Source organism: Diceros bicornis, chromosome 33 (genome assembly GCF_020826845.1).
Source record: "Diceros bicornis minor isolate mBicDic1 chromosome 33, mDicBic1.mat.cur, whole genome shotgun sequence".
NCBI lineage: Eukaryota > Metazoa > Chordata > Mammalia > Perissodactyla > Rhinocerotidae > Diceros > Diceros bicornis.
In genome coordinates this window covers 29,694,517-29,707,011 of record NC_080772.1, presented here as the reverse complement: position 1 = coordinate 29,707,011, position 12,495 = coordinate 29,694,517, and the positions used below count along the sequence as shown (strand labels likewise).

At 34.3% G+C, this 12,495-nt stretch overlaps 1 protein-coding gene across 4 annotated transcripts in view; it reads left to right on the top strand.

Annotated features, from left to right (window-relative positions):
* Positions 1-12,103, top strand: part of IL7 (interleukin 7) — a 46,883-nt gene extending 34,780 nt beyond the window's left edge. Inside the window, exons 4-7 of one of the 4 annotated variants that reach the window (XM_058528921.1) lie at positions 6,043-6,123; positions 7,200-7,331; positions 9,339-9,392; positions 11,680-12,103. In XM_058528921.1, coding sequence (XP_058384904.1) covers positions 6,043-6,123; positions 7,200-7,331; positions 9,339-9,392; positions 11,680-11,799 — 387 coding nt within the window. In that variant the 3' untranslated portion in view covers positions 11,800-12,103. The remainder of the gene's footprint in view (positions 1-6,042; positions 6,124-7,199; positions 7,332-9,338; positions 9,393-11,679) is intronic. The other 3 variants (XM_058528924.1, XM_058528922.1, XM_058528925.1) reach the window with 3 other exon arrangements.
* The last annotated feature ends 392 nt before the right edge of the window (positions 12,104-12,495 follow it).

The window sequence follows — 12,495 nt, the reverse complement described above, 5'->3', positions numbered from 1 at the left end:
CTATGCAACTCAAATTATGAGAACAAAAATTTGAGTATATCAGAAACTAGACTACTAGTTGGGAGTGTTCCATGTGCTGTGGGCACTAGTCAATATGATTTTACAGAAGAATTAGAGAGTATTGATCAACCGAGCAAGTTAGTTAAATAGAGAACAATTAAGAGAGCTTCTCCCACGTATGGTCATGTGTGCGCATATGCATATACATTTGAATATGTGCTTCTACATAATACCTTTTTCTTTTGATGTTTTATTATAAGCAAAATATTATCTCAAAACAAATATCATAATATCTGCTTCCTTTATGTTCCATCACTAATTTTTTACTATGCATTATCAGCTTTTCTTTCTATTTTCATTTTGCTTTCTTTATATGGATACATTTGTACAAGACTCAACTTAGTTGAACTTTTAGTTGGCATTTTACACCATGGACCACCACCTCCTTAAAACAATTTATTCTCCTGTTTTTCTTTCTAACTCTCTGTCTCCTCTACGTATGTGTCTATTTTGACATCTGTTCTTAGATCTCTGAACATCAACTCACACTTCATCTGTTTAAAACCAAACACACAATTTATTCACTCCACCTCTTCTGCCATTTCCTATCTCAGTAAATGGCAACACAGTATAGTCTGTTGCACACACCAGAAAACCCAGGAATCATCCTTGGTATGTCAATATCCCTTAAATTTAATTTGCAAATCGCGTTGAATTTGCTTCCTAAATGTTTCTCAAATCTATTCACCTATCTCTACGTTCTCTTTCACTACGAAGTCCAATAAACCGCTGTCTCAAGCACTGACTATGTAATACCCTCCTACAGATTCACGCGTATACTTTCTTGAACTCTTCCAAATCATTCACCATATTGCTATTAATATGATCTTTGAAAAAGGTATTTAGTCATTAATTATTGCTTTTAAGATCAAGATGAAGCTATTTAACATGTTCTTAAGCCCCTGCATAATTTTGTCTCTTCCAGCCCCTCCGGTTTTAAGTAAAACCAGGGATTTCTCCTGCTTTCTCAACTATATACCTGCTTTCCCTTGCTCTCTTTTATCCAGCAGCATACCTGCCATTGTTCCCTCCCACTTAAATGCAGCCATACATGCATTCATACATCTTGAATCCTCCTTTATTTCCTCTTTCTCTAGTTCACTCATGCTTCAGATCTCAGTTGAAGAGTTCTTTTCTCAGGGAAGTCTTCACTGAGGTTCCTTAATAAAGTCCTTCTTGTATGGGTTTTCAGTGTAGCATATACCTTTTATTCATAACAATGATCAAGTTGGGGTTTGTTTGTGGTTGTTGGATTGATGTCTGTCTTTAGCACCAGAGAGTAAACTTCTTGACAGAAGGAACCATGTGTGATTTTGGTCACAGTTCTATCTCCACTATTCTATGGCACATAGTAGATGCTCAACAAGTATTTGATTGAAGAATAAATGAATGACTTTTCATTTAAACTAGGAATCAGCTACCAATTCATACTATAATCTGCTAAGCTACCTGATCAATGGTAAAATTTGTGCCAGTTGAAATAGGATTCCAAGAACACTGTATACTTTTTCAAATTCCCTACAGAGTACAGATTTCACTTAAAATCCTCCAAATGAGTCTTTATATAATACAAAGACTTTGGGCCATGGATGGGCTGTGATAGTGATGATCAGAAATGAAGAATATTTCTGTGGGGACCAAGTTCATTTTCAAAGACCGGCCGGATATGAGACTGAATCTTTCTTTTCTATGTCAAAACCCCAATCCTTAGAACCAGACCTACAAAATGAATAGAAGGAGAATAGAAAGGAAACAGCAATCAGTCATGTCGCTGCTGACTAGAATCATTTATCAGCAATAATTACACATTAGTTCACTTAGAGCAAATGTGACCATGAAGATGCACTGTGAGACTTACTGACCTTCTCTCCTGAAGGAAAAAACACGAAAACATTCAGAAGGGAACTATTCTTCATGACAGAGAGTATCGCAATTGCGTAAGAATCTGTTCTGAGGCAAAATACTTGAACTGAAGGTGCTGGCTGCCCCAATTCATTACCTTTGCCCATTCTCACTTTATTTTTGGACAATTAGTTGATACAAAAAGCAACAGTTCTATATTGGTCAGCTTTTACTTCATAACAAACAGCCACAGAAGCATACAACAATATACATTTATCACAGATTCATATTTACGCAAGTTGGCTGGGGTCAATCGTCTTCACATGCTTCATTCTGGGTCACTGGTTGGAGGAGCAGCTGTGTGGTAGTTTTAACATATGTCTACGAATTCTGTGACACTCCTCCTTTCAAGAGATGGAGCTTAATTCCCTTCCCCTTGTGGACTTGCATTAGTGATTCACTTTGAACCAATAGAATAAGATGGAAGTGGCAGTGTGTGACTTCCAAGACTAGGTCATAAAAGGCATTGTGGCCTCCTCCTTGCTGTCTCTTGAATTGCATGCTGGGGGGGAAGCCAGCCACCATCTTGTAAGGACACTCAATTAAACCTATGAAGAGGCTCCCGCGGTGAGAAATTGAGGCCACTTGCCAATAGCTATGTGAATGAGGCATCTTGAAAGTGGATCAGTCCTCTAGTCCTAGTCAAGCCTGAGGTGACTACAGACACAGCCAACATCTTGACTGCAACATCATAGAAGATGCAGAGCCAGAAGTACCCAGTTAATCTCCCACATTCCTGACCCAAAGAAATTATACAATAATAAATGTTTGCTTTAAGCTACTAAGTTTTGTGATAATTTATTATGTAGTAACAGATGATGAACACAAGCTGCTACCATGGGCTTGAAAGAAAAGAGTGCAAGGGGCCAAACTCGATTGTGGAAGTACATTTCAAGCCCCTGCTCTTGTCCAACCTACTAATACCTACTACCCAAAGCCAAGTCTTCTGGTCAAACTCAACATCAGTGGGCAGAGAAACACTTCTGTATAGTATGCTGAATTAAAGCCACCCAAAGATATTAGGTTCTAATCCCTGGACATTTATAAAGAAAAGGACTCTTTGCAGATGTGGTTATGTTAAGGATTTGGACATGGTGAGATTATCCTGGGTTATCCAGAGGGGTCCTAAATGCCATCACTTTGTCCTTATAAGAAACAACAGGGAGGACTTGACACACACACACAGAAGAAAGTGATGTGGAGGTGGAGGCAGAGACTGGAGACATGTGGCCACAAGCCAAGGAACACCAAGGAATGCTGGCAGCCACCAGATGGAAGAAGAGCCAAACAACAGATTCTTCACTAGAGTCTCAAGCTGACACCTTGATTTTGGACTTCTGGCCTCCAGAGCTGTGAGAGAATAAACTTCTGTTGTTTTGAGCCACCAAGTTTTTGGTACCTCTTGTTACAGCAGCCCTGGGAAACTAATACATCCTCCCATGGGGTAGGGTAGGGGTTGAGTAATGGCTGAACAATAATCTAACCTATTTTAGCATCCTTTCAAAAAATAACCAGAAAGTCAAAAAGGAAACACTATGTATGGATACTACCAAAATAAATGAACACATAAATAATCAAATTAATACATACATAAGAAAAATGAAGAATTCAGACCACAGATTAATTATGCAGAAAAGCAGTAGAAAATGCCAAAATTTTTCTTCTTAACAGTCTCTAAGAAACCAAAGTAAAAAGAGCTAAAAATAATACACTATCAGAGAAGAGATAATAGAAGAAATGAAAGTGAGCTCTCTGGATTTAGTGGGGAAAATGGAGAATAAAATAAAACTCACAAATGAGTTCCTCATTAGAACAGGCATATAGAAGATATAGTGGAGAAAACCAAATAAAATGAAATTTTAAAAAATCAAAGATAAATATATAAAAGAAAAAGTGAAATAGAAAATCTATTAATGTTTTTGAAGAAGAGACTATTACAAATGCAATAGAAAAAAATCAAAGAATAAAACTATGCTGAAATGAAAGAAGATGTAATTCTACAAATTGAAAGGACATTATGTATTTTAGGAACAACTGATATAACATGTTTTATACTGGAAAATATTGCAGTTCACAATCAGTATGATCTTGGCTTTTCTCTTGTTATTTTCCATATTCATAATAAATATGAATAAATCTTCAAAAACCTTCAAATAGCACAATGCCTATAAGAAACTATTATTAGTAAAGTAATTCTACTATTTGTTAAGTCAAAAGATGGATATATAAGGTTCTTTCCAACTCCATGCTTCTATAAATCTTGGTCTGAGCCATCCTTCTCATAGAGCTTGAATGAAAACAATTTCAAAAGCAACTGTAATTGGCACTCATGTACACTTATGTTAAATTTATTCATAAAATGAGCTAGAGTCAACTAGTGCGTAATAAAGGTGATTTCTATGAGAGTCAACCTTTTAAGTGTATAGTAACCTTTTTATATGCTGTAATAAACACTTGGCAAACAAATCAACTGGTATAACATTACCTTTCTATATCTGCAGAAAATGAGTTTTGTTAAATACCTGGAACAATGATTTAACCAATATGGCTTTTCAGATATTCATGTGTCATGCTATTTGTTAAAATGCTCCAAGAAACAGGTACTAATTCTTTGGCATATTTCATATCATATTTTTGGTAAATTGGAAAATACCATACAGATTGGCTGCACATTTGTCTATCTTTTTTTTTGAAGGATCGCATGGCAAAAAATAAATGCATATTTTATCAAAGAGAATGTATGCATGATTTATTGTCCTTCTTGGGGTTAAATGGAAGTCAATAGACAAATTATTTAATAGGCAAATATTAATTCTATACTACCTTTTCGGGAATGTGTATAATGTGGCAACATGAGGATAGTTACAGAAAATATATCTATTTGCACTTGAGATATTTGCAGTATGACTGGGGTAGTTGGCACTAACGAATCTTCTGTTTACAAAAGCATACTTTTCCAAAGATAAGAGGTGATGTAAAAGTGTCCAAGGATGCAGCATCTGCCCTTTATATAAAACAGCACAAGAAACTGGGGCTGTGTTTTCTTATCATTGTTTCCCCGTAGGGCTCGGCAGAGGACCTTGCACATTGGCCCATAGTAAGTGTTGAATGGTTAAGTGAATGTTTACATGTGCAGACACTAATTCCTGCAGGTAAAAAGGCTAGTGTATACATTTAAAGTCAAGATAAACCCAGAGACCATTTATGCTTTTCACAGGTGACTAGAGTATTGCACACTTTTCTGAGAGGCAGATGAAGATTAGAAGCCCATGACTAAATCCCGCCATTACTCCACTTTCTATCCTGTTTCTTTGGTGACAACATATAGGCTAAGATTGCGTGAAGTCCTTCTAGAAGCTCTGATAGCATGGAATTGCTAGTTTGCTGGACAGAGCTAGTCCAACCCTGTGCATAAGAGAATCTGAATCCTAATATGTCAACTCAATTCTTGATTCAGGTAAAGCCCACCTTCAAATGCTGCATTCCTTAGAAATGGAAAATAAGAATGTACCAGTTTGTCTTTCCACTCCTACATTACACACGTTTAATCCCATTGTTTCTCAGCAAAATTCTACCTCAAACATCCCAGACAAACTGGACTGTTAAAAATGCAGCAGAATGAATTTCAACTTTGCTTTCACTGTCAATAGGTTTTACCTTCTTTCTAATGTAAATTCCCTTTGTTGCTGTTTGATAGTAGCAGGAAATTGGACCAAATACGCTCTTAAATGCATCTCAACTTCATTATTTCAAAATTTATAGGATTTGTCTATATAGTATCACTTCTAAAATAGGTACTTTTAGTTCCCCAAATGAGCCAGAGTCTCTCAATGATTTCTGGGATTAAACTATGGAGTCTGGGGGGGGTGGGCTCTAAATATGTGAGGGTTTGTGTATATACTTGTTTATTATTCAACTATAGAAAACTATTCTTCATGCCTAGTCAGGTGAGTCAGGCTAAAGTTATTTTCCTTAAAATGTACATATGAATACCAAGTATTATAACATTGTTATTTTTATAATTACTACATACTAGAAAAGTCCTCAGTTTAACATATTATTTTATATTATTTATTACAGGACAGCATGATAGAAATTGATAGCAATTGCCTGAATAATGAATCTAACTTTTTTAAAAAACATTCATGTGATGATAATAAGGTAATGATAATTATTTGGAGTCTATATGTCGTTCAAGCTCGATTTCATAGAAGCTTATTTTTTTTTGTATCTCTGTTAGATAATTATATTGATTATATTAATAACATATTCTTTTGGTTCTAATCAGACAATTCCCACTGATCTATTAAGTTATATTATGGTCTTCTTTTATACTTTTATTTTACAAATAGCCCTGTGCTTATTTGACAAATATTCTTTTCTATTTTAGCATTTCATTTTTCACTTTGAAAATACTAGAAGAACTGCTGTATTCAAAGATACACATATCTCTTATTTCTGAAATTTTTATGCAGAAAACTGTTTTTAGAGCGATTGCTTGCACACACAAACATAAGTCACGGGCATAATTTATTTGTAGGCATTTTGAAATTTTTTCTTTCAATATTTGCTTATCTTCAAACCACTACCACATCCAATTGGTGTAATATTATAATTTACTAACTTTCAGTGAAAGCTTGTTTCATTTCTTTCTACTGAAACTAGTGTGCTATTCGATAGTCTTTTTTAAACTTACAATAGCTGAGTTAACTTCATGGAATCTAATAGCATATCCATAAATTCTTTTTTTTTAATTTCTTACTATAAATATCTGAAAAATTTGTTTTAGGTGAATATGACCCCTTATTTTCTTATTGCCAGCTATTCATCCATTGCTCAAAAGGTGCAAAAATAATAACAATGAGAAAAACCACACATACCTTTCATTATTGTTGCTTCCAAAAGCTCTCTCCTTTGGTTATCTTGTTTAAAAATTGAACAAACTTATTATATGTTCACCCTTAAGTGATAAGATCACACACATGTAACGGAGAAAAGAGACTTTAAAAAGTCAGATAATCATTAAACCAAGTTCTAAGCACTTCAGGCTATCACCTGGGAGCTAAATAGTTTCAGTCTGGTTACCTGTCAGTCACGTGATTAACCGGAATGGAAAGCTGGGGTGGAGGTGGGGCATTATTTAGCAATATGGTTCTGGCTTTAGACTCCTTAAGAAAGTTTATCATTACTTAGTATTTTATTTGAACCACAGCCCTTCTGATTTTTTTCTGTAATAGGAACCTATGTTTTTATATCGTGCTGCTCGCAAGTTGAAGCAATTTCTTAAAATGAATATCAGTGAGGATTTCAATCTCCACTTATCAAGAGTTTCACAGGGCACATTAAAATTGTTGAATTGCACTATCAAGGTAAGCTGAGGACTGTTTACTTTGAACAAAAATATAAACTACTCTCGTGATAGGGTACTACCATTCTCTAATGATCACAGAATTTTAAGTGCTTATTATATCACATATCACAGAATTTTAAGTGCTTATTATAACTTGAATGTTGAAACACATTTACTCAACTTTAGAGGACGAAAGTCTCAATTTGAAAAGTACCTATTCATCTCTTTGCTAGGACAAATAGTTTATGAAAGGGGAGTAAATATAAATGAAGGCGTATTTCATTGCCATAACTTTCAAGGAGGCTAGTGTGGTAAGTTGAGTGGAAAATGGTAAATTTTTATCTCTAAAACTTACTAATAATTTTAATTAATATATGCACATATTTATAAGAACTCATAGCCAATAAAACAGGTAATCAAATATCTTTATATGTTAAAACTGGGCATATATATGTCCAACAATTTTCTATTTTTTTGCTTCAACAACTTTGAAAGGTATAGGGCTAATTTTTCCCTATTTCACTGCTAGCAGTTATGAAATATAAACAACAAAACAAAATTTGGAAGATATTATCTTGAGACTAGGCAACAGTTTTTTCATCGGCAAAATGAAGAAAACTATATTAGCTACACTATAGGGTGTCGAAAAGGTTAAATGGCATAATTCATGTAAAATGCTTAGTACTAAAAAGGTTTCAATAAATGTAATATTATTATTATTATTGTTACCCCCTCTTCAGAAATTTTACCAGCTGCCACACAAAACCAAAGCTTTCTTATGATTTTTAAGGGAAATTTTTAACATTTTTATGATAGAAAAAGGATTGTGTGTGTTTTTATTTTTCAATACCAATAGTTGCCCACAGAAGGTAAAACGGTGAGATTATCTTTGAGCCCTGTTGACAGTGATGAAAATAAAGATGATATAAGTTGGACCACTTTATCTATCATTATGTTAGCTACTTGATAAGCCAGTCTCCTCTCAGCGTCCTGGATTTGCCAAGCTTATTTCCAATTTTGTCCCCTTATGTTGGTCCCTTATATGTAACTTCTACTGTTGTCTTTTCTATAAATCTGATCTATCCTGTTCTATGCATCCGGTAAGGCCAAGCTCAAGATTCATAAAGACTTCATACCCCAGCCTACCAGCTCTTAATCCTTATTTATAGGGATTTCAAGCACTGTCTAATGCAGGAATGGCAGATAGGTTTCATGTTGCTTACACATCCAATTGCTTAGTAGTGACTATTGGAAACACTAAGTTGAGTTTAAGCCTTAAGTCAGGGCTCAACTGGAAAGACCACATGACAAACTAGTGATATCACCTCTTGGCCTCAGAATGGGTAACGGATATAGGTGTGCTCTATATTTGCAATTCCTTCTCTCATATGTTGAGCTTTGCATGGATCATTGTGTTCCAAAACCAACTAATCACAGGGCAGAGAAAGAAAATACACAAATCATTTAAATCTTGAAATTAAATAAAATTATGTTACAAAATTAACTAACCTCATACAGTCCACCTTTTTCTTGAAATGATAAGGCAAGATATTAAAGACGGTCAGCTACATTGCATTTTCCTGATGCGTCAAGCATGCTAAAAGCTTTTACTGTTGTTTATTTCATTTTGCTTCTGATGGGTAAAGCTCAGTAGAATTTATGGTTAGGATTTAACAATTTAATGCTAACTTTATTTTCACGTTGATTAAAATTCTAGGTTTGTCTTTGCCAGTATACCCTTCTATGTTAGTTTTTCATATCTCACAGCTATTAACAGTGCTGGGCATACCTGCAAAATGATGGATCCAGGGTATTCAGAAGACTCACCTCTCTTGCTTCTTCCCTTTCCCTGATATTCTATTTCTAAATGAAATTTGTATTCTGCCACACCAACAATAAATAATTTAAAGTAGATTCTCAAATAGATTAGCTGAGCTGAGAGTAATATGAAAATTAGCAATTATATTAATAGAGGGAGCAATAAAAGATTAATATTCAATATTGTAAATTTAACTTTGTTTTTAAGGTTAAAGGAAGAAAACCACCTTCCCTGGGTGAAGCCCAACCCACTAAGAATTTGGTGAGAGTGACTGTATAATTTTCTTTCTTTATCAGCTTTTTACTCAACTTAATTCCTTAGTGTTTCTCTTTGAATTGTTTTCTTTTTTATGGTTGGTTTTGAAAAATATTCATTATAATGTTAATAAAAGGGAAAGGGAGGTACTTCCTAGAAATTGGATCTCTTTCAACTGCATTTTTAAAAGCCACTACTTTAAAATAAAAGCAGCTAAGGAAAATATCAGAGCATTGATTTTTCTTTTTAAGCGACAAAATTAAAACATCAATAGATAATAGGCAAAAGACATGAACAAACTATTTATATAAGAGAAAATAAACTAGAAAACAAGTGTATGAAGAAAAAAAGCCATCCTTGTTAGTAAAGAAATACAAATTAAAAATGAGGACCCTTTTATACCTATTTTACTAGTACAGAGTGTACAATATATACTATATATGTACAATAGTATATAAATATTCTATATATATCTTTATACACATACTATTATATATTATTGCACAAAATTATATAGTGATACAGAAAATATTTATGAATGAAAAAGCATATTTAATTAAATCTGATTAAATATTAAAATGATATAAATATTAATTAGGATGGGACACAGAAAAATGAACACACCTGGTTCATGAGAGTGGTGGGTCCTTCTTTTGCATTTCCATTATTATTATAACGTTATTTGACCAATAGATACATGGGAGCATGGAAATTCCTTCCTCCTCTTCGAGAAGCAGGATAAGTTTGCAAACCGTGGGACTCAGGAAACCCTAGGAATTCCACCTGAAGTGGAAGACTTGAAATGAATACAGGAGCAATATGTATTGAGGGCTTCTGGCTAAGAAAATTTGGAAAAAAATGTTTAGCAAAGGGAGATAGCATCTGTGTTCCCAAGATGACAGAGCTAAAATCATGGTTCTTTGTTTTTGTCTTTTTAATGAATGTTCAATCTTGGTCTCTGAGGAAAAGTCGTGACATTTTCACCTCTATGTATTTCAAACCCGATTAGTCATATAAACTTCAATTTGCATTTTTTAAAGATATCCTGGGACCCTCATGAAAAAGAATATGAGAAATTCCTCTTCATATTTATCTTCGAAATCTGTTGTCTAATCTTTTAAGTGTATTATTTAAATATGTGTTAGTGTTACTAAATATGTAAGTAAAAGAGATCTGAATTTGTGACTAAATTAAAAATAGGACAGAGGAGCTCAAGACCCAGTCGTTATATTTACTTGACATGTGACTGTGTCAGCTTATTTGTCGTCTTTGCAGCTCAGTTTCCTCATCTATGATGGAGGTGAAATCATCAATTTCATAGAGTTATGAAGTAGATAATACGAATTAATGTATATAAAGCATTGAGCACGATACCCGACCCAGAAAACACCCAATAATTGGTTGTTATCTAAATGAAGAATTACCCTACCCTCTACTAATCCCACTTCCCAGGGGCTCACAGGAATATAACTGAGTATATGCAGAGATACTCCCTTATATGGCTATTCCACGTGGGGTATCTCTTTCTCCACTTTCTGTAGGTTTTACTGGTAGCCCTTTTTAAGCTTCTTGTCAGGAACTGAAAACTAACCTATAAGGCAGATGTCTTTCATACTCTAGTGAAGACCAGATTGTTGGGGTAGACGTTAAGGCACAAGCCCAATCAGGTAGATCCTTATTAATCATCTTTGCCAAAATACTCTGAATATTTTCAGTGTTAACTATTCCTTCCACAAAAGATACATTTTTTCCATATTAAAAAACTCAATTGAGTGGCCAGCCCCATGGCATAGTGGTTAAGTTCATGCATTCCACTTCAGCAGCCTAGGTTCGCGGGTTCGGATCCCAGGTGCAGACCTACACCGCTCGTTAGCCAAGCTGCAGAGGTGACCCACATACAAAGTAGAGGAAGATTGGCACAGATGTTAGCTCAGGGCTAATCTTCCTCAGGGGGAAAAAAAAAAAAACTCACTTGAGTAATCCTCAAATATCTTTCCCACGAAAGTTTAAGCAGCATTCTTCTGTCCACTGTTGCAGAGGTGAAAATGGCAGCCACCGACATAGCTCTTTAATTTATCCTAAATCTTAAACCACAACAACTTTGAATTGTTTACACATCAATTATCACAATTATAGTTAGAAATTATAGTTTAAAAAATATGTGAGATTCTCGTTTTTCATTACATCAGATTTTCAGTATAACTTAACATGACGGAAATTAAAGATTCAATATTTTAAAACGTGTATTTTTATAAAAATGTGAACTTAAAACTTTTTTTATATATTTCCCTAGGAAGAGAATAAATCTTTAAAGGAACATAAAAAACAGAATGACTTGTGTTTCCTAAAAATACTACTACAAAAGATAAAAACTTGTTGGAATAAAATTTTGAGGGACGCTAAAGAACATTGAAAAATATGGAGTGGCAATGAAAACACATGAACTTCAGTTGTATCCTCCAAGAATCTATCTGCTCATGCAATTTTTCAGGGTAGAATGCCTTCTAGAAGTTACTGAATGGATCCTGGTAAAAACGGATGAGAGCAATTGAGAAATCCATACTGTAGTACTAGAAGATGGGCATAAACAAGGGAAACTGAATGCTGCAATCAACAACTGTTTCATATGTTTGCAGACTTACACCAACCGGTGTTAATTCTGTGCTGATTTTTGTAAGACAATCCATGTAAGGAATTAGTTGCAATAATACTTTTTAAACCTGTTTAAAAATTTCAGAAGAAGATATATAAAATATGTGAAGTATATAAAGGTTACAAGAATTAAAAATTAACATTGTTTTATTATCAAAATAACGTTATGGCTCACTATGCGTCAGTATACGGCAACAAGATTGGAAATTGTCTGCTGTGCTGGAAATCTTTCAGAGTTAACAGTGAGACGTGGAGAATGCCCATGAGAACAAGAGTCATATACCTTAAAGAAACAGCAGCTTAAAAAAGTCCAAGATACTTAAGAGAGATATCAAGAGATGTAATTAAACACAACTGTATAACCCAGTGCCTACAATAAATGGTATAGAAAATGTTTTAAAATGAAAATAAAGAATAATTTCACAAAAGAGAAAGTCAGCTGTTCTAAGGATGCTAA